General features: G+C 45.7%; 1 protein-coding gene across 2 annotated transcripts in view; it reads left to right on the forward strand.

The window, feature by feature from the left end:
• Nucleotides 1–247: 247 nt before the first annotated feature.
• The window catches only part of MCTP2 (multiple C2 and transmembrane domain containing 2), a gene marked incomplete at both ends in the record, with an annotated part of 106,750 nt that continues 88,110 nt past the window's right edge, over nt 248–18,887 (forward strand). The window contains 3 exons of one of the 2 annotated variants that reach the window (XM_082488743.1): nt 248–742; nt 5,925–5,984; nt 7,452–7,560. In XM_082488743.1, coding sequence (XP_082344869.1) covers nt 269–742; nt 5,925–5,984; nt 7,452–7,560 — 643 coding nt within the window. Of the gene's footprint in view, nt 743–5,921; nt 5,985–7,451; nt 7,561–18,887 lie in introns of both variants that reach the window. The other variant, XM_082488742.1, reaches the window with a different exon arrangement.

Here is an 18,887-nt window from a genome sequence, read left to right on the forward strand (position 1 = left end):
TTAAATACTTGTTCCGGCTGTTCTCCTCCTGGATAATCAAACCTACCCACCAGATTGTATTTGGAAGCACTTACTAATGTGGCGTGCTTTGTTTTAACTGTTTGGAAAAATGACTGAAAGTTTCAAGATGAGACAAGATGAATCATAATCTTCAGTGGCTGTTTGCTTTCGTGATTGACTTGCCTTCTTCCTACGTTCCTTTCAGTCACCCTGGGAATCGCTGAAGCCGTTTCGTGCAGGAGGCATTGCTGAGATTCCCCGTGCAGCAATGGACTTGGATAAACCATCCGTCTGGGGATCCCTGAAGCAGAAAACTAGACCGTTCCTGCAGAACCTAAGCGTGAAGAAGACAAAGAAGAGGTCTAGCAAAATGGTGGAGAGGAAGGTCCACTCCTTGGACCGACGCCTCAGCGTGTCGGTGCCGGACATGCTGGAGGTGGAGACCCTTACGGAAGAAGAAACGACTTATTCGAGTACTCAAGTGTTGTCCAGCTGCTCCCCCAAGAGCTTCTCCAGGTCTGCGGTGTCCCTGAAAAGCAGAAACTCTTCGGTGAGGTCGGCGGGAGAGGACTGGCCGTGGGCGCCGCAGCAGGCGATGCGCACGGAGGTGACGGTCACCCACCCGGACGCGCAAGGCGCGGGCAGCCCCGTGTCGGAGGCGAAGAGGAAATCCAGCGATGACCTCTTTGAGCTGCTGCAGGGCGGCCGCCTGAGCGCTGCGCTGTCGGATGAGGGGGCAGAGGTAGGTGCTTGGGCCCCAGCCGGGCTCGGTGGCCGTCTCAGGCTCGTCATGCTTCTCCTTAATTGGCTGGGTTATAAAGGGATGGAGGAAGGGGGACCTATTCAAGGAATGAATGGGAAATAAAAATAAGCATAAACCATGCGTGAGATATAAATTATTGGAGACTAACTCAGATATCCTTTTTGTCAGTCTGGAGCTGCAAAGTAACCCTACTCCAGTTTGTTTTTTTTTTTTTTTTATTCTGACAAGGTTATGATAATTCAGACTTTTCAGATTTGTTGGAATTTGCTTGCTTAAGTCAAAAGTTGTGGCAGCCCCTCTGAGCTCTGAAATGTGCCGCTGATACGTTTGCCGTAGTTATTCTTGTTAGTCAGTAGAGCTTTACCGGGATTGCTGTATGGCAAAATCAACTTACCATCCGCCCGCTCGAGATCCAGCTGAAGGCAAGAGGTGAGGGATGACGGGCGAGCGAGGTGAACGCTGCCTGTGCCTGGAATTAACCAAAACGAGCACGTGGTGGAGTACAGCGAACATGCAGCATCGTGCGCAGGGCTGTCCTTTGGGTTTGCATTGTGATTAATTAGAGGAGGTTGCAAAACCAAAACATTTCCTCTGCGCATCCTATCTTGTCCCCCTTCTTCCCTTTACCCACCGCTTCTGCGGTCAGTATTTCTCTGGGTGGACGTAACGTCCCATGAACGGCAGGATCAGAGTCCGATATAATTCAAATCTGACACGAAACGGTTGTTCCTGCCCGGCCTGAGCAAAGTGGGGAACCCTGGGGAGTTGCATGGTGGCTTTCTAACATAGACAGCAGGTGAAGATTGTGGCTGCGTGACACGTTTTGGGCAAAATTTCTTTTCTTTATATGTTGTGGAAGTGTGTCTCCTCCTGTTGAGTTTTCACTGGGAAGGTTAACTTTTGTACTTTTGGAGGCCCATAACCTAGATATTACAGTTACGGTAGCTGCTTTCCGTAGTCATCCGAGATGCAAAAATGGGAAATAGATATTTTGGTTTAAAGTCCTCCTTCGGGAGTGGTGATTTCACAGGTTAATTAGCATTTTTTTAACTGCGTGTTCAAAATGATGGTTATTGCTGCTATGGGAAAAATGGTCCTTTCTGGTATAAAACTGCTTGTTCTGCATCTTGAAGGTCAGTGTGTTGTTATCAAATCAGCGGTAGCTCCTAGTCTGTTGTGGTGCAAAGCGTCAGGCTGGTAGTTACTGTCCATCACTTCCAATTTGGTGTTGCTAAGTTGTTAACATATGGGCTTCAGCTTACTGGATTGTACCATTATTCAGAGGTCCACGTAAGAAAAATAGCTAAAATATAGTGTATAATTTTGTTTCTGCGCTGAAACTTTACTCAGAAGTTGTAGGAACTCGCTCAGTATCCGATAGATTGGACATTGTGAACATGGTATTATTTTAGGAGCTTTTCCAGATTGTTTTAATGATAGCAGCAGTTCTTTCCTGCTGTTGTGGACCGTAAACTCTAACCTAAAATCTACTGCAGCAGCACCAAAGTTAAGCCGAAATCCCGCTTAGCCTTTGGGCAAACTGGGCTTTAGGAGAAGGGGGTACCTGTATGGTGATGGAATAGTTTAACCTCAGGTTTCCATCAGAAGTGCAGTCTGAGTCTGGCTTATTGTCTGCAGCATTTAAATCTTTCCCGAAGTGTGTGTTTTTAAATGTGTGTTTGTGTCATAAATCATTTAGTATTTACTTTTATGGCAAAGCATCTTGTTATAGGACCGTCCTACCTTCCTTCCTATAATCTGCCTCCAATTACTACTTCTAAATGCAGAAAGAGATTTTTTTTTTTTTTCCTAAAGAATACGCAGCAGAGTGTGAAGCAAAGGAAAGTAGAAATAGATAAGGGATATTGAACAGATTTAATTAATTTTAAGTTGAATTTTGTGAAAACTTCAATACTCGGCTCTTCTTGTACTTGATTGAACAGCTACAAAATTTGCGCTCTGTGTGCCTCGGATGGGGGCAGTTTATTGCAGAGGTTACTGGTCTCCTAAATACTGGGTGGAGTTGTTGTAGAGAGCACGACAATAGCCTGCATCAGTCTTTCGTGAGCATCACTCACTGAGCAGTGAGGTAAATCAGAAGGAAGGCAGATCCCTGGAACAAAACAAACTCAAAAAAGCAAAAATGTAGGTTGGGCTTTTTTTCCCCCTGAATTGCTTGTCACATGCCACCTACTCGTTTCCTGGTTATCTTTGGTCACCCAATCTCACCAGATACTTTCCCAGCCGCATGCATGCGCTCGGTGTGGGCTTGTGGTTTTTAACACTCATCTGAACTCCCAGTACGGAGCTGTTGGTGCTCGGCGAGTGCCATCAGTGGAGGCTCTTGCCACAGGTACCATATTTGCATTTGCTTAGAGATTTGCTTTCGCTTTACCTGTTGTCTATCGCAGCCCAGCAAGGCAAATTTGAAGGGTGAAGGAGCAACTGAAGTCGCGTTGAACCCCTCCCCCCCCCAATTGATTCAGGTTGCAAAGGACGACGGCATTAATGCCACTTTTTGCGGTCAGGTTTTGTCCGTGGTCACGCGTCATTGCTGAGGTGCTCTTACACCGCTTTTTTTGTCTTCTTGCTGCCACCTTGCACTGAGTCACGGGAAACCCAAAGCCTCGTCCCCGGGCTGAGGCACTCAGTGCCCTTGTATTTTGAATCATTCTTCTGCAGAAAACAAGACGAGGTAGAGGTTGTAAATCTTGTCAGGAGGGAACACATCTTTTATTTATATATATATATATTTTTTTTTTTTAACATATATACTGTTTGATTTTTTTTTTCTTTTTTTTTTTTTTTTAACACAGCTACATTTGGGACTATGACCCACTTGGTGGATATGGCCGCATTTGTTTATACTTTAAAGTTCAGAAAAGTCCCTGTATCATTTCAGGGCTATATTTTCACTGCATCATTTCAGGGCCATATTTTCAGCGAGGCTTTTATCTATATTCAGTGATCTCCCTGCAATTAGCTACATAGACTAATAGCACTTTACATCTTATGGAGCTAAAATGAAGAAACAAGCTTTTCTATTTAAAATTACAATTTTTGTTCAAAAATCTATCTACAGAATGCAAGTGAACTAAAAGCAGAACAAAAAAATATCGTCACTTCAAGGGTATTTTTTTGTTATAAATGATATCAAGCTAGCAGAGAGAATACTTTTTTATTATTATAATTTCTATACATTTCTTTGATTCTGTGTTTATGCCATGTAAAACAAGCTGTAAAGAGAAACCATTATCGGTGCCAATGATGGTGCCTGAAGGAGATTCCTCTGAAGCTGGAGACTATGAGAAATACTAGGTTCGATGCACACAAGTGAGATTTTATGCATACTAGTCAGGAAATTCGAAGTTAGGGTTCCCCGAACAGCTGTAACTCAGCTCTGTTGTGCGAGAAAACTCTTCTGCTGCTCTTTATGATGATAATTTTTCTACTTTTAATGTGTTTTTGCAAGGTGGCCAAGTTATGATTACTGCGGGAACCATAATGTTAAATTTTGTCTGTCATGCAAGCGAAATTTAACTTACAGTGCCGGATTGCTGTACTTCCTGATATGTAATAGGTGAATTTGGGAGGAGGAGGGGAAGAAGGATTACACAAAAGCATATTTATATTTATTTCAGCGTGTCAATATCTCCAAGATTTATGATCTCTGGTGCAGGAGCTGTTTCTATTTCTTTTTTCTGTTGTGTTTGTATAGTGCTCCACACAATGCAGCTCTCGGATGAGAGATTTGGATGTTACCACACTGTACATAATAACATTTTCACATGAGGATCGAATTCCAACTTGTGTGCATTTCTGTAGGCTGAGGTTATTCTTAGCATAAATCTCTGTATTTGAATGGGCTGTGATTGCCCGGCATTAGACCAAAAGGATTGCCCGGGCACATAGGTCCTCTTCAGCTAAAATGGTGATCATAGGCTGTCCTAGCAGTCAAAATAGCGTCAGAGGTGTCTCGACCCTTCTGTGCATCCAGACAGTCTAAAGGCTGTGCCACCATAGCCTCAAGTTTTTGGATGAGTCGGTATTTAAGAAGAAGGCGGCTCCGAGGAGATCTTATTGCGGCCTTCCAGTCCCTAAAGGGGCCCTACAGGAGAGCTGGGGAAGGGCTTTTTACTCGGGCATGTAGCGATAGGACGAGGGGGAATGGCTTTAAAGTGGAAGAGGGCAGGTTCAGATTGAATGTTAGGAAGAAATTTTTCACTCTGAGGGTGGTGAGCCCTTGGCCCAGGTTGCCCCGAGAAGCTGTGGCTGCCCCATCCCTGGAGGATCAAGGCCAGGTTGGACGGGGCCTTGGGCAACCTGGGCTGGTGGGAGGTGTCCCTGCCCAGGGCAGGGGGTTGGAACTCGATGATCTTCAAGGTCCCTTCCAACCTAAACCATTCTATGATTCTATGACTTCCTCTCCTATGCTGGGCACTAGATAAAAATCCTTTGGATCTTCCAGTTGCTGCAGAAAGTGGGGGCGAAGTACACGTCCAACATATTTTTTTTTTCCTTTTGACCATTTCTTTCTAACTCTTGCCCTGAGCTTTTTGTTTTATTTTGTTCTGAGAAAAAACAAAGAAAACAAAGCTTCTCCTGGACCTTGCCTTTTGGGTCATGAAGGAGAAATTGTAATGAAGTTGAGACAGCAGCCCGCTCTCCAACCCCAGCGTGTCGCTGCTGCTGCCGCTGCTTCTGGCAGTTTTTTTATTTTATCTTAGCGAGGACACTCGGAGATTCAACAGATAGAATTCTGCTCAGGAACAGGGGTCAGCATTGCGACGCTGACCGATAAGTCACCAGACGCAGTAACCTTCAGGCATCAGGAGAGTTTATTATGGTAAGGACCTTCAGCGCTGAAAGCACGGGTCTCTCCTGTGGAGGAGGAGAATTTATTCTAATAGCTGGAAGCAGCACTCTTGATTAGACTCCAGAGACTGCGCACACTTACTGTAAAACAGGAGAGAAACGCATCTCTAAATTATGGAGGGGAAGGTTCTATAAGCAGAAGTATAATTACATTTTAGCAAAGAATTTCACTGGTTACACGTATGTATGAGCATTGTCTTGACTGATATTAGGCTTATTTTCTTGATCCCTATACTACTGTTGTGTAATTCATTGTATCTTTTTTTTTTTTTTTTTTTTGTAGTACCCCTGTGGAGAAATGGATCTAGAATCTTCCATGTCATCTCAAATTTTTGATGATCAGATGGTAAGTCCTTTCATTTTAAAGCATTTTGAAACTTGATCAGAAGCACATTTCATTTTAGGTTTAGGTTCTTTGCTGCTTACAAACTAAAAAACCCAGCAGGTGAAGAAGCCTTCTATAGATGGTGTGGGGTTTTTTTGGTTTGTTGAGGTTTTTTGTTTGTATAGTGGTGTGGGGTTTTTTTTGTTTGTTTGTTTTTTTTTTTTTTCCCAGTAGTGTAAAACAGTTGCTAATGTTTTAAATAGACCCAAATGTTCTGGATTTTTTCATTAAGTATTCTATAATTGCTATGTTGCACTGGTAACTGATGAAAGTGTCAGCATAAATACTGAAGTAGCAGCCCAGGAACAAATTGGATTAAAATAAAAACTGCAAATACCTTGACACAGCCGTCGGGTTTGACAGGCAACAAAAATCCAGTTTTGCTGTGACGCGAAAAGGCATTGGCAGTTTCAACATGTGCTCTTCTCACGTAAAGCATATTTGCCTATTCTGGTTGAAGTTTTCTACCTGTGCCCTCTGATAACCTCTCAAGTGCTGTCCAGGAACCGTTTTCACCAAACGTGCTGGTTGAATGGTTGATGGTGATGCTGAGGTGTGTAACCCTGGCAGCATCTCTGATGAACAAGACTCCTCTGGAGTTTGTTACTGCAAAACTTCACAACTAGCATTGCCCACTGCTGCCTTTCTCTCTCAGAACTGTATAAAGAAATGCTGTCCTTTCAGTAGCTACGTGAAACCTGTACGTCCTCATGAGGTCACCAGATGAGTACGAATGGGCTCGATGATCCTTATGGGTCCCTTCCAACTTGAGATATTCTATGAATGCTCAAGAAACAGCTAGAAAAAAAAGATGCAATAAAGATTGGTAGACTCTTTATTGGGGAGTGTAGTAATAGGATGAGGGGGAATAGCTTCAAACTGTAAGAGGGGAGATTTAGATTAGATATCGGGAAGAAATTTTTCACTCTGAGGGCGGTGAGCCCCTGGCGCAGGTTGCCCAGAGAAGCTGTGGCTGCCCCATCCCTGGAGGTGTTCAAGGCCAGGTTGGACGGGGCTTGGAGCAACCTGGGCTGGTGGGAGGTGTCCCTGCCCAGGGCAGGGGGGTTGGAACAAGATGACCTTTAAGGTCCCTTCCAACCTAAACCATTCTACGATTCTATGATTTGGAAAACCTGTGCGTGCTTTTATGATTGTTAATATTACCACTCATTTTCAGGTATAACCCTCCCTGCGTTACCCCTTGCTTTGTTAAACATATCTAATGGCAATCATTAGTTATCTGTGTAATAAAACAAAGCCTGGGAAAGAAACGTTTTTTGGATTCCCCCCCCCCCCCCCTTTCTGTAAAAGATTGCCCTAAGGAAAGAACGAGAACTTTGTCTCTGCAAAACCCAGAGAACACCCACCTCTTCATGCTCCGCTTCAGGAGGTGTGCAGCGGTGACGCTGATTTCTTTGTTCTCTTTAGGCTCTAGAGGAAGCAAACGATTGCTTGAGTGACCTGCCCAGCCCCTTTGCCTACCTGCTGACCATCCACCTGAAGGAAGGCCGCAACCTGGTTATCAGAGATCGCTGTGGTGAGCCCCACCTTCCCCCCCCCCCCGCCTCGTTTCCTTTACAATTCACGCCGCTCTCCTTTCCCTGACTTCGGTCTGGCAGCGGTTGGCTTCTTTTCTTATCTCTGATGCAACAAGTCATTGACTTTTGTCCCTTTGCCCGGGTCAGAGCACCCCACGACTGGGTTTGTCCATCTTGGGTGCCCAGGGGAGGGAGCTGCCCGCTGCTCCTCCTGGCTGACTGCAAAGGGACCGAGCGTCTGTCTAGTCAGGAACCGCAGGGGCATTGATCTTGAGAAATTCGGTTTGAGCTTAAAAAAGAAAAGCCAAGGAATATTTTGAAATTCATTACATGACGGAGCTGCTCTAGGAGTGCTTTTTGGGTCGCCTGCAAAGATTTTAATAAAAGGGAAACCGTAGGAGCAGGGCTGTCAGCCAACAATCCCCTCTAGTGTGGGATGCGACCTAAGGAGGACAACGCTTAAAAAAAAAAACCCACCCCCAAACCCAAAGAAAAATTACAAATGACGTATCGAATAAATTAGAAAAAAAATTTGGGGAATTCCTGGAAAAAAAGTGCGTGGAAGTGCCCGCTGTTAGCCTGTTGAGGCTGTTGCGAGAGGGAGTAAAAGTGCTTATACGCAGCGGGTTGGTAGTCGCCGCGGAGGTTTGCGGGGTTCCGCAGCAGCAGCTGCTTCGGGCCCTTCCGTCTGAGCTTCTCGGAGAGCTCTTCCGTATGTCCCGTCTTTCTGCGTTTTAGATTTATTCTTTATTTCATATATATATATATATATTTTTTTTTTTTCTTTTCTGCACGCGGAAACGGTGCTGATGCTTTTGCATTGCAAAACGCGCGAGCAGTTTCTTTCTTTTGAGGCGAAGCGGTGGGGTTTATTCATGCAGGCTTAAAGAAAATAAGCTTGCAAAGCCGAAAAGCCTGGGCAAGTTTGCATCTGGAGGGACCTGTGTGGACTTAGAAACCTTCTCGCGTGCAGTGCTTGTTGGGATTTCCCATTCTCTATTATCTCAGTTAACTTTTTCCATGCTGGTTTTTCACGTCTTCACCGAACAGTAACTCTTGGCCAAGCGCACGCTGCTTTTTCCTCCCAGCTTTTGGAAGGAGTGAATGGATCCTTAGATCAAGATCTTTTCTCTTGAAACAGGAGCATGTATTTCCTGACAGTGTAGCAGTTCATCAGATTTACTAGCAAGCTGCACAAGCCAGGACACATCCAGCTGCTTCTGTGGAAAAGATGCTACAAATGAGCAATTCCAGCAGAGCGGTATTTCTAAAGACAAAGCCTAGTTTACTCTAGGCTGTGTTTTTTGTGTAAGAAAGCAAATGTTTCTCTTAGTGAAGCATCGCACAACACAGTGAAACAACATAAACAAGGGGGGAAAAAAAGCATTTTGATGGATCTCTGTTGCTTTGTGGCAAATGGCCACTCATTTAGTAAACTAAGTATGTGAGGTGGTGCATCATTCCATAAAATTCCTGCTTTTTTTTTTTTTTTTTTTTTTTTTTCCCACTGGGAGGGGGTAAAATAGTGACTTGATTATTCTTCAGTCACCATCATGTTGCAGCGGTGGCTTTAAAAAAGAAGAAAAAAAACCAAACAAACAAAGAACAGGCGTGCTGCTGATGCCCTGATGCAGATCTTCATAGGGCGCTGCTGTCATACTGGTTACTCTGGGTCTTTGCGTGACGCTCAGGCCTGACCTGCAACCACTGGGCTTTATGCAATGTGCTTTTAAAAGCGGGAAGTTGTCGGCTTTGCTCATCTCCCCACTGTGAGCAAACCTCAGAGTAAACTTGTGGGCCAGGAGAATGCGAGTTCCCTCTTCTTCCCCCTCCACGACGCCGGATACAGCCGCTGCGTCGGGGTATACCGGTCTGCTCCGAATAATCTGAATACAGGAACGTGTTGTCAGCAGCCGGCGTATCCTGCCAGTCAGACCGCGGCTTGGGCTGATGGCCAAGTCGTCCTCATTCACATTTTGGGAACTGCAAACCTCTAGAGCTAACCAAAGCAACCCTGACGCAGCTGGGAGAGGGTTTCGGTCCCTCTTCCCCGTGGTTTGCTGCGTGTCGTGAGGTGCTGGAGCTCTCCAGTGGGTAATGCGGAGTTGCTGGTCCTACGCTTTACGTGTGTGTTGGGGTTTGAAGCCTCCTCTGATCAGGCTTGTGCGAGCAACTGCAAAAAAGCTGTGGTTGGGTAGGAGTGGTGGCGGAGTGTGGGAGTTCGTAGGTAGGAGTAGCAGTGTCCTGCTTTTATTCAAACAAAGCTGTCGTACCCAGCGGTAACTTCTAGAAGTGACAACTTCATTGATGGAAACTAACTCCAAATACTGTGGGGAGTATGCGATATGCTAAATGACAAAATGATAGAATAGAATCGCGGAATCATCTAGGTTGGAAGGGACTTTTAAGATCGTTGGGTCCAACCATTAACATAACACTGCCAAAACCACCACTAAATCATGTCCCTCAGCACCATGTCTACCCATTTTTTAAATACCTCCAGGGATGGTGATTCCACCACTTCCCTGGACTGCCAGTTCTGATGTTTGATAACCCTTTCTGTGAAGAAATCTTTCCTAAAATCCAACCTAAACCACCCCTGCTCCAACTTGAGGCCGTTTCCTCTTGTGCTATCACTTGTTACTTGGGAGAAGAGACCAACCCCCACCTGGCTACAACCTCCTTTCAGGTAGTTGTAGAGAGCTATAAGGTGTCCCCTCAGCCTCCTTTTCTCCAGGCTAAACCACCCCAGTTCTGTGTTCACATGAAAACCACAAAGCCTGGGTGAAGAATGTATGCCAGCATCTTTAGCCCAAATCAGGTTTAACATAAGGTGTCTTTTTTTGCTAAATTTCCTAAATTTTAGTATTCAGATGTGATCTCGGAGACTGCTCTGAAAAAAAAAGGTCTTAAAGAGACCATATATTATGTAAACTGATGGGTCTGATGATATATTATTTGGGGGGGAAAGCTCTGTGTCTACTCAAAGAAAAGGACATTTAAGCGGGGTGTTCTACCCACTTCCGATGCATGTAGTGGGGTGTCCTACCCCCTTCTCATGCCATGCATGGTGTCCTATCCCCTTCTTATGCATGATGTGGGGTGTCCTGTCCCCTTCTCATGCATGTAGCGGGTGTCCTACCCCCTTCTCACACATGTGGTGTGGTGTCCTACCCCCTTCTTAATGCCATGCATGGTGTCCTACCCCCTTTTCATGCATGTAATGGGGTGTCCTACCCCCTTCTCATGCTATGCATGGTGTCCTATCCCCTTCTTATGCATGTAGTAGGGTGTCCTACACCCTTCTCACTCCATGTGTGGTGTCCTACCCCCTTCTCATGCATGTGGTAGGGTGTCCTATCCCCTTCTCATGCCATGTGTGGTGTCTTACCCCCTTCTTAATGCCATGCATGGTGTCCTATCCCCTTCTTATGCATGATGTGGGGTGTCCTACCCCCTTCTCATGCTATGCATGGTGTCCTATCCCCTTCTTATGCATGTAGTAGGGTGTCCTACCCCCTTCTCACTCCATGTGTGGTGTCCTACCCCCTTCTCACTCCATGTGGTAGGGTGTCCTACCCCCTTCTCATGCATGTGGTAGGGTGTCCTACTCCCTTCTCATGCATGTGGTAGGGTGTCCTATCCCCTTCTCACGCATGAAGCGGGGTGTCCTACCCCCTTCTCATGCATGTGGTAGGGTGTCCTATCCCCTTCTCATGCATGTGGTAGGGTGTCCTATCCCCTTCTCACGCATGAAGCGGGGTGTCCTACCCCCTTCTCACATTATGTGTGGTGTCCTACTCCCTTCTCATGCCATATTTGGTGTCCTACCACCTTCTCACTCATGTAGTGGGGTGTCCTACCCCCTTCTCATGCTATGCATGGTGTCCTGTCCCCTTCTTATGCATGTAGTAGGGTGTCCTACCCCCTTCTCACTCCATGTGTGATGTCCTACCCCCTTCTCACGCACGTGGTGGGGTGTCCTACCCCCTTCTCCCACACGCCCTTGTCCCCCGCCTCCGGAGCCCGAGTGCCCCCGGTGCCGGCGGGCCGGCAGCCCCGCACGGCGTGTGCCCGCTGCCCTCTGGTGGCCGCTCCGGTGCTGCCGCCGCCGCCCGAAACCCGGGGCCATCCCACCGCCCCCTCCGACCCCCGGGCCGGGCGGGCGGCTCCCCTTGCGGCCGTGAGCGGTCCGGGGCCCGGCCGGGGTGCGGTGCGGTGCGGTGCGGTGCGGTGCGGTGCGGTGCATCGGGCGTTTGAGCTCGGTCGGAAGTCCCAGTGCGAGAAGTGATGGACGAGAAGTGATGGACAAAGATGTACCCGAAACTGGAGCAAAGTCTCCGTCTTTGTTCCAGCGTAAGAAGTGTGTGTCTGTGTGCATGTGTGAGTATATAAAAAAAAAATAAATAAATCCTCAGTGCGCGGCGAAGGAGAAGTATTTCTGCCCTTGGACACAGCCGTTGCTGGAAGCTCCTGGTTCCACTCGGCAAATCCACAGGGCTCTCCCTGAATTTACTCATTATGTGCTTAACAGTTATTAAGTAGGAATTAATTATACTTGGCTGAGTAAAGGCGGGCAGTAGTTGCGCTAATAACTGCAGGCTATAAGGCCAACATGTGATTTTTTTCCCCATCTTTCCAGGTATTTTTCCAAACTTTTTGACTCGCCGCATACTGCTCTTTTTAGGGTATGTTCCCTTTGGTGTGATTTTAATTCCTCCTTCACTTTACCAGATTTTTATTACTCTCCCCCCCTTCATAATATTATCCCTGTTACCATCTGCTCTTTCCCATTTTCCCCTTAACCTTTTGCGTCTCGCATTGCTGTTTGTCTGTCTGGTGTGTCTGTCATCCCTGACTTTCTGCAGCTCCTCTCCTTGGACCTGCTCTGTAGAGAGGGGTGCAGTGCATCAGCCTGGGAGTCCGCCTCAGCTGCCTGTGCTCTCTGTTGTTTCCCGTAAAGCGCATTTATGCAGGAAAAAAATAAATCAGTGTTGCCATGTTTTCTTCTTCTCTGTTATCTTTTTTTTTTTTTTTTTTTTTTTTTTTGATGTGTAAGGGGGGAAAAAAGCCTCCCTAAAGCAACACCCAATATATGTACCCCAGCCAAGGAAGGGGAGTGCTGTTCAAGCAGGATCTTGGTTCTGGTGGAAGGGGGAGAGGCTCCAAAAAACCTCTTTTTTTTGGGTCAAAATTGCAGCGTGTCCCCTCTTAGGGGTGCAGGGTGAGAGAGGTCTGATTAGAGAGAATCTGCCTAAGCAGATGGTGAGGCGCTCTTGGCAAGCGGCATTCGCATCACCTGCGTGTACCTTTGGTGCCTACTGTCAGATGGCGCGTGTGTCCCGTTTTTATAGTTCTTGTAATTGATGAAGCCAACGCTGAAGGTTGTGGGTCGGTGCGTGTGTATACACAACATCAAAAGTTTGGGTTCTGTATACTTTTTATAGCATTGCTGTTACTAGATGACGTGATGTGTCTTGGTGATGGCAAGGAGTTTGCGATCGATGTAATTTTAATATTGTAAGTAGTAAGAAAGCAGAAATTTATTTTATCAGTTAAATAACTGTGGAGCGCTGGTAGTTCTGCCAAAAAAAAAAAAAGAGATGTAATTACTATATATATATATATAAATTACTATATATATATGTAAAATACTATATATATGTAAATACTGTATACATTATTTGGCTTAAAAAAAATAATTAAGCATTCTTAATCAGCAGTGCTCTAAGTGTTGTCATTTTGTTGCACCCTTAGTGTTTTTTTGGCCTCGTTGAGCCCTTTTTTGTGAAGCTCGCGACTTCTGGCTCCACGTGTTTTGAACTGGGAGAGGCTGGAGCCCATTTCTAGTCGCTGGTTCACTTTCACAGGGCAGGGTGATGCCTCACGTTCCTTTGAATCGGTCTAATGAAATTTGAAACGTTCTGCTCCCTTATGGCTCGGAGAAGCCCTGGCTGTGCATGTCGCTGCCTGTACGAGTCACCTCTGCACACCAGTGACGCTGTGACACCGAGCAGCAACGTGATGCCACTGCTGTGTGGAAGCCGTGAGGAACCTTCCTTGAGTTGACAAACCCAACTCTGCCGCTGTAAGAAAAATCAGAAACTGGGTTTTGAGTGGCTGTGAGGGTGAGAAAGAAGCCCCTTCCGTTTCCAAATCCTGTCCTTTCAAAGTTTGAGTGTATTTTTTCATCTGTTAAAGGGTGTGGTTACAAAAAATGTATTTCTCGGATGTGATGTCAGCTGGTAAGTGGCTGTAGTTGCTGTTTCTCCCGCCCCGTTCCGTCCCCCCCCCTCAAGCTGTGTTGCTCCAGCCTGAATTTTGTGTGTCTCTTCCACGTGGTCTTGCATTTTGTTTGTTTGTTTGTTTGTTTGTTTTTTTTTTCTAGATTTTTGACAAGATCTTTGTGCCCCGTCTCTTTATTTCTTTCGCTCAGGTTTCCCTTGTTGCTTCCTGTTGCTGCGCTTCGGTTTCGCTCTCATTTCTTTCCTCTCGTGACGCGGCTGAAGATGCGAAAGGAGCGGGGTGGGTTGCAGGAGGAGAGAAAGTGCTGCCACCTTTCTGCCTGCATCCTGCCTCCCCCCGTCCAGAGCACATCGTCATCTGCTCCCGCATCCGACACCAGCGGCTGCCAGAGGGTCCCGGTGGGCTCCTGGACCTGGCAGAGAGGCTGCATGGGCAGCTCCTGCCTCAAAGCTTGGTCTCCCAAGGGCAAAACAGAATGAAAGAGGACAGAATAAAGTGTCCTTTTAACTCTAAGCAGTAACGAAGCAGCAGTAGCCCACTGCTGATAACTCTGGGCGATCTCTGCTGCCTGGGTCCACGCTTACCCTAGGGTGCTGGAGGGGCGGACGTGTTGGTGCTGGAGGGGCGGACGTGTTGGTGCTGGAGGGGCGGACGTGTTGGTGCTGGAGGGGCGGACGTGTTGGTGCTGGAGGGGTGGACGTGTTGGTGCTGGGCTGGGCGTTTGTCAGCTCAGAGCAAGTCCGTTATTTGGAAAGCAAATGCTCAGAGCAATTAGGCTGAATCGCTCCCTGCAAACACGCTGATTCATTTAGACTGTCTCTGTTTTCAGGGTATCTGCAATTAGATCATTAGTCCTTCAGATTTATTAATTATTGAGATGTATTAGGCGACTTTTCACACTTTTTGAAAGGCGTAATCATGGCTAATTTACAACTGCTAAGAATTGGAACGGTGCTGGGTGCTTGTTTTGATGTTTTCTGGATCCTGTGTAGCTCCGCGTACGAGGGCTGCGAGTGTTTGTCTGTGTGTTTATTCCGGAAACGCGGGGCTGAATCTTTGCCCGTAGACGCAGTGGTCCCGGTGAGCATCCCTCCTGGGCTGGCCGTGGGAAATGAACGCACAGAGACGGGAACCTCAGGAGAATGGGTTGAGCTCGAACAAAAGCAATGAATCCGTTATATGCATAGCCACCTTTGGGCAATTAATGCTAAATTCAGAAATATAGGGATGGCAGCACTGGGAGAGCGTACAGAGGGCCCAGAGAATACATGGGACGACTCTTTGGTGGATAACTGTCATTTACCTAACGGGTTTTTTAGACTGATCGAGCTTTGTCAGTGGTCAGAGTTGGGGGCAGCGCCTGCGGTGACAGCTCGTGCTGGGTCTTTCGGGGACCCCTGTAAGGAGATTTTGTAAGGCCAAAGGCTGAGAATACGCGAAGAGGCGGCTATTTACACCCAAAGCGGCTTCTTGCCCCGTCCTCGGGCCCTCCTGTGCGTTCGTACCTGAGCCCTAACTGGGAATACAGTCTTCAGTTGGACTAACGGTGGTTTTGTTGGGTTTTTTCCTGGTTGATTTGTTTTATTTTTATTTTTTTTTTAACCCTATTTCTTAAACTCTCTTGCATAGAACATCTGCATCTGCTTCTTTCATTCTATTAACGTTCAGTTCAGGCTTTTTCCCCCTCTCTTTTCCCCATCAACTGTGGGTTCGCATACATTCTTCACACTTCTCTTTTTTTTTTTAGTTTATTGGGTTTTGTTGTGCTTGGTTTTTTTTTTTTTTGTTGTTTGTGGGTCTTTTTTTTTTTTGGCTTGTTGGTTTATTTTCCCTTGGAAACTATTGGTGATGCTTGTTTCCAAGCAATGTTTCGTTTCCATCTGGCCACGTAAAACTAGCTGAGCACAAAACTTTCCAAAATTACCTGAATTTCCTGCCAGCAGAATACTTTTTTTTTTTTTTCTGATTTCCCCTTTAAGCTTTGATCTCGACTATTTCGCCACAAGAATATAGAGGTTTTCCATTTAAAAAGAAAAGTGTGTGTTCCAATTTTAAAATGTCTTTTACTCCTCGTTGTAAATAACTTCCAGTAATTCTATTTCTAGGAAGATTTTAAGAAATTTATTCTTTACATGCATATAAAATAAATCCTTCATTTCCTTCTTCAGATTAAAATTTAGGTTTTTAACCAAAACTTAAGATGGTCTAGGTTATATTTCACAGTGTTCTTTGATTTTTTTTTTTTTTTTTTTTCTTCAGGATTTTAAGGCAACTTGGTGGTAATTTCTATTTATTTATTTATGTATGTAATAAGACTTGTTCCATATGCTACATTTCCAGTAAATTTACTGCTATAAAATAGTGTGTGGCTCGAAATTATGTCGGGTCTTCTGGTTTTGGTGGTTTTGTTTGTTTTTTTTTTTTTTTTTTTTTTTTTTTCCTAATTATGAAGCAAACGTGTAGGGCTGTTAAACACAGTTGATGCGGTCTATCTCTCGGTAGCTGCTAGAGGGCAGCAGTATCCATTTAAAAACACCGTTAACAGTTTCTTGGGCTACTAAACCCTCTCCCGGCGCTGTGTCCCAGCGACTTCTGCTCGTGGAAGCTTGCTGAGATTTTAGCCGATGTTTGGTTTGCCTTCACGCGTTGCTTTGGAGTGTGAGTGAAAGAAACTAGAAGTGAAATGGGTGTCATGGAAATGAATGGAAGGGAGAGCCGCTATTGAGATGCACGTTCTTTTTCTAATGGTAAAACAGGTCCAGCTGAGGGAATGATTTTAGTTTTTTAGGGGTCGTCCTTTCTTTTTACTCTTACCGGGTTTGTCTTAGGCTGAGGAGCGGACAGTCCTGTTTGGTTTATATATTTTGTCCGTATGTTTTACTGTGCGAGCATCTTCTTGTCATTACATAATGCTTCAATTAACCTCCGAGCATCACACCTTGCTTTTCCCTCCAGAAAAGTGGCTTTCTGGGGGCTCGATTCTCACTTGATTTCAAGAAGAATCAGTCTCCTTGCGTTACCCCATTGACGTTGCTACGGCTGATGCGACCGAGATGGACAGGTTCAGACCCTGCATTGCCGAGGAGCCAGGGGCTTGCATGTGCTTAAAAGTTGTAGAGTTGGTTGCCGTCACTGCGAAACAGCTGATAAAAAGTTGGTGGTTTGGTTTTTTTTTTGTTTTGTTTATTTATTTTTTTTTTAATGGTCAGGCTTCTTCAGTAAATTATCAGTTTCTGTCATGTTTAAAAGAAAATTACAAAAAAAGAAAAAAAAAAAAAAAAAGACTTGTCATTTTTTTAGACCAGTTCATCTCTAAAAATAGTCGGCACTTTTTTTGAGAAGTTATGCTTTTCCAGCTAGATTGTAGATTGTCTCTAATAAATAGCTTTTAATTGATGCAGATGTCTTTTTGATCCTGAATCCAGAAAGGTTTAAGACTTAAATTCGAATGCAGTTAATAATTTGCGGTCTGTGCTGTTTGTCCCATCCGGTGGGGCTTGCCCACCTGGCTTAGTCCTCATTCCCTGCCTCCTTGTTAACCTATATTTTGGTCACCTGGATGCAATGTGGGGTGCCTTAAAGAACACCAGAAATGGACACAGTGACCCAGGGAGGTACAGGAGCTTCATCAACATCCCCGGAGCATCTTGGAGGAAGCCCTGAAAGCCCCAAAAGCGGCTGTGGAGGCCATATCCACCCCCACGATGTCTCTCCCGGCCATCCAGGTCCACCCCAGCCGATGCCACCGAGCCCCGGTACACGCCAGCTCCCGCCGCGGAGGTGAAAGTCCATCTGTTTGCCGGCGCGGCGGTGTCAGCCCGTCATTTGTATGATCCCGCGCCGCCGACCCCTCTCCCCCGCCTGCCTAGTTGAGATGTTCCCCCTCTGACAGCCAGACAGGCGAGCGCCGCCGCAGCCCGCGCCCCTCCGCAATTATTTTCCCCGACAATTAACGCCGGTGCCTAACTTGACACCTTTCCCTTGTTTGGCTTTTGTAAACCACCGTCCCTTTTTCTATTAATTCCCGGCGTTAATATTTTCTTTCGCGCGAGTGCCGCCGCTCACCCGTGAAACAGTTTGAACATTATGTAGCTGTCAAGAAAGCGAGGGATTACCCAGTGTGCCTTGCCGGAGTAAGTGACACCACTGAGGCCCCGGGTTGAGATGTTTATTTTGAGAGTAAGCTGACAAGCATGAAGGCCCGATCCCAGAGTGGCAATCTTATTTAATTAAAGGCCTCTTTTTATTATAGCTTCCCTCCCCCCCCCGTCTTTTTGATATTTTTATATCTCTCTATATATGTTTTATATAGGTATATATTCCTTTTATACACGTGTCTTTTTACATGTATAAATATATGTAAATATAGAGAAAGACATTCTTTTATATCTATATCTATATATATATGAGAATGATTGCTAAAGGCGGGCTCACGTGAGCAGTGCTGGGCAGCCCTTCCCCCCTCCTTTATTTTCCTTTGCTGTATAACAACCCGGAATGCTCTCGGAGCAATAATGCAATTGGGATGCGTACGTAGCTGTAGTCATCCTGCTCCCCATCCTCGGAGAAAGGCCTTGGACTTTTATGTCTGTAGCCATTGAACCTGCTGGCTGTTTGCTTTCTCCAGCTCCTCTTTCTCTCTTTCTTTTCGGGTTTGGCCCTCGCTCCTGGGTTTGCTGTGCCAAAAGCAGACGAGTTATGGCCATGGACCACCTGCCTCCATCACCCTCTTCAGGATTCCATTTCATCACTTGCTTTCCTTGTCTTGGCCAGTTGCTGTTTCATGCACAGAATAGGTTGTGGACATTCTTCTTACTATTATTGTTATTTTTAATAACGCAGCTTGCTCCTGCTTATCCTGTAAATAAAAGCCAGTTCTTTTTTTTTCCCTTTTTTTCCTTTTTTCCCTTCCCCCTTTTTTCCTTTTTTCCCTTCCCCCTTTTTTCCTTTTTTCCCTTCCCCCTTTTTTCCTTTTTTCCCTTCCCCCTTTTTTCCTTTTTTCCCTTCCCTTTTCCTTTTTTCCCTTCCCCCCTTTTTTCCTTTTTTTCCCTTCCCCCTTTTTTTCCTTTTTTCCCTTCCC

Source organism: Vanellus vanellus (genome assembly GCF_965231255.1).
Source record: "Vanellus vanellus genome assembly, chromosome: 11".
NCBI lineage: Eukaryota > Metazoa > Chordata > Aves > Charadriiformes > Charadriidae > Vanellus > Vanellus vanellus.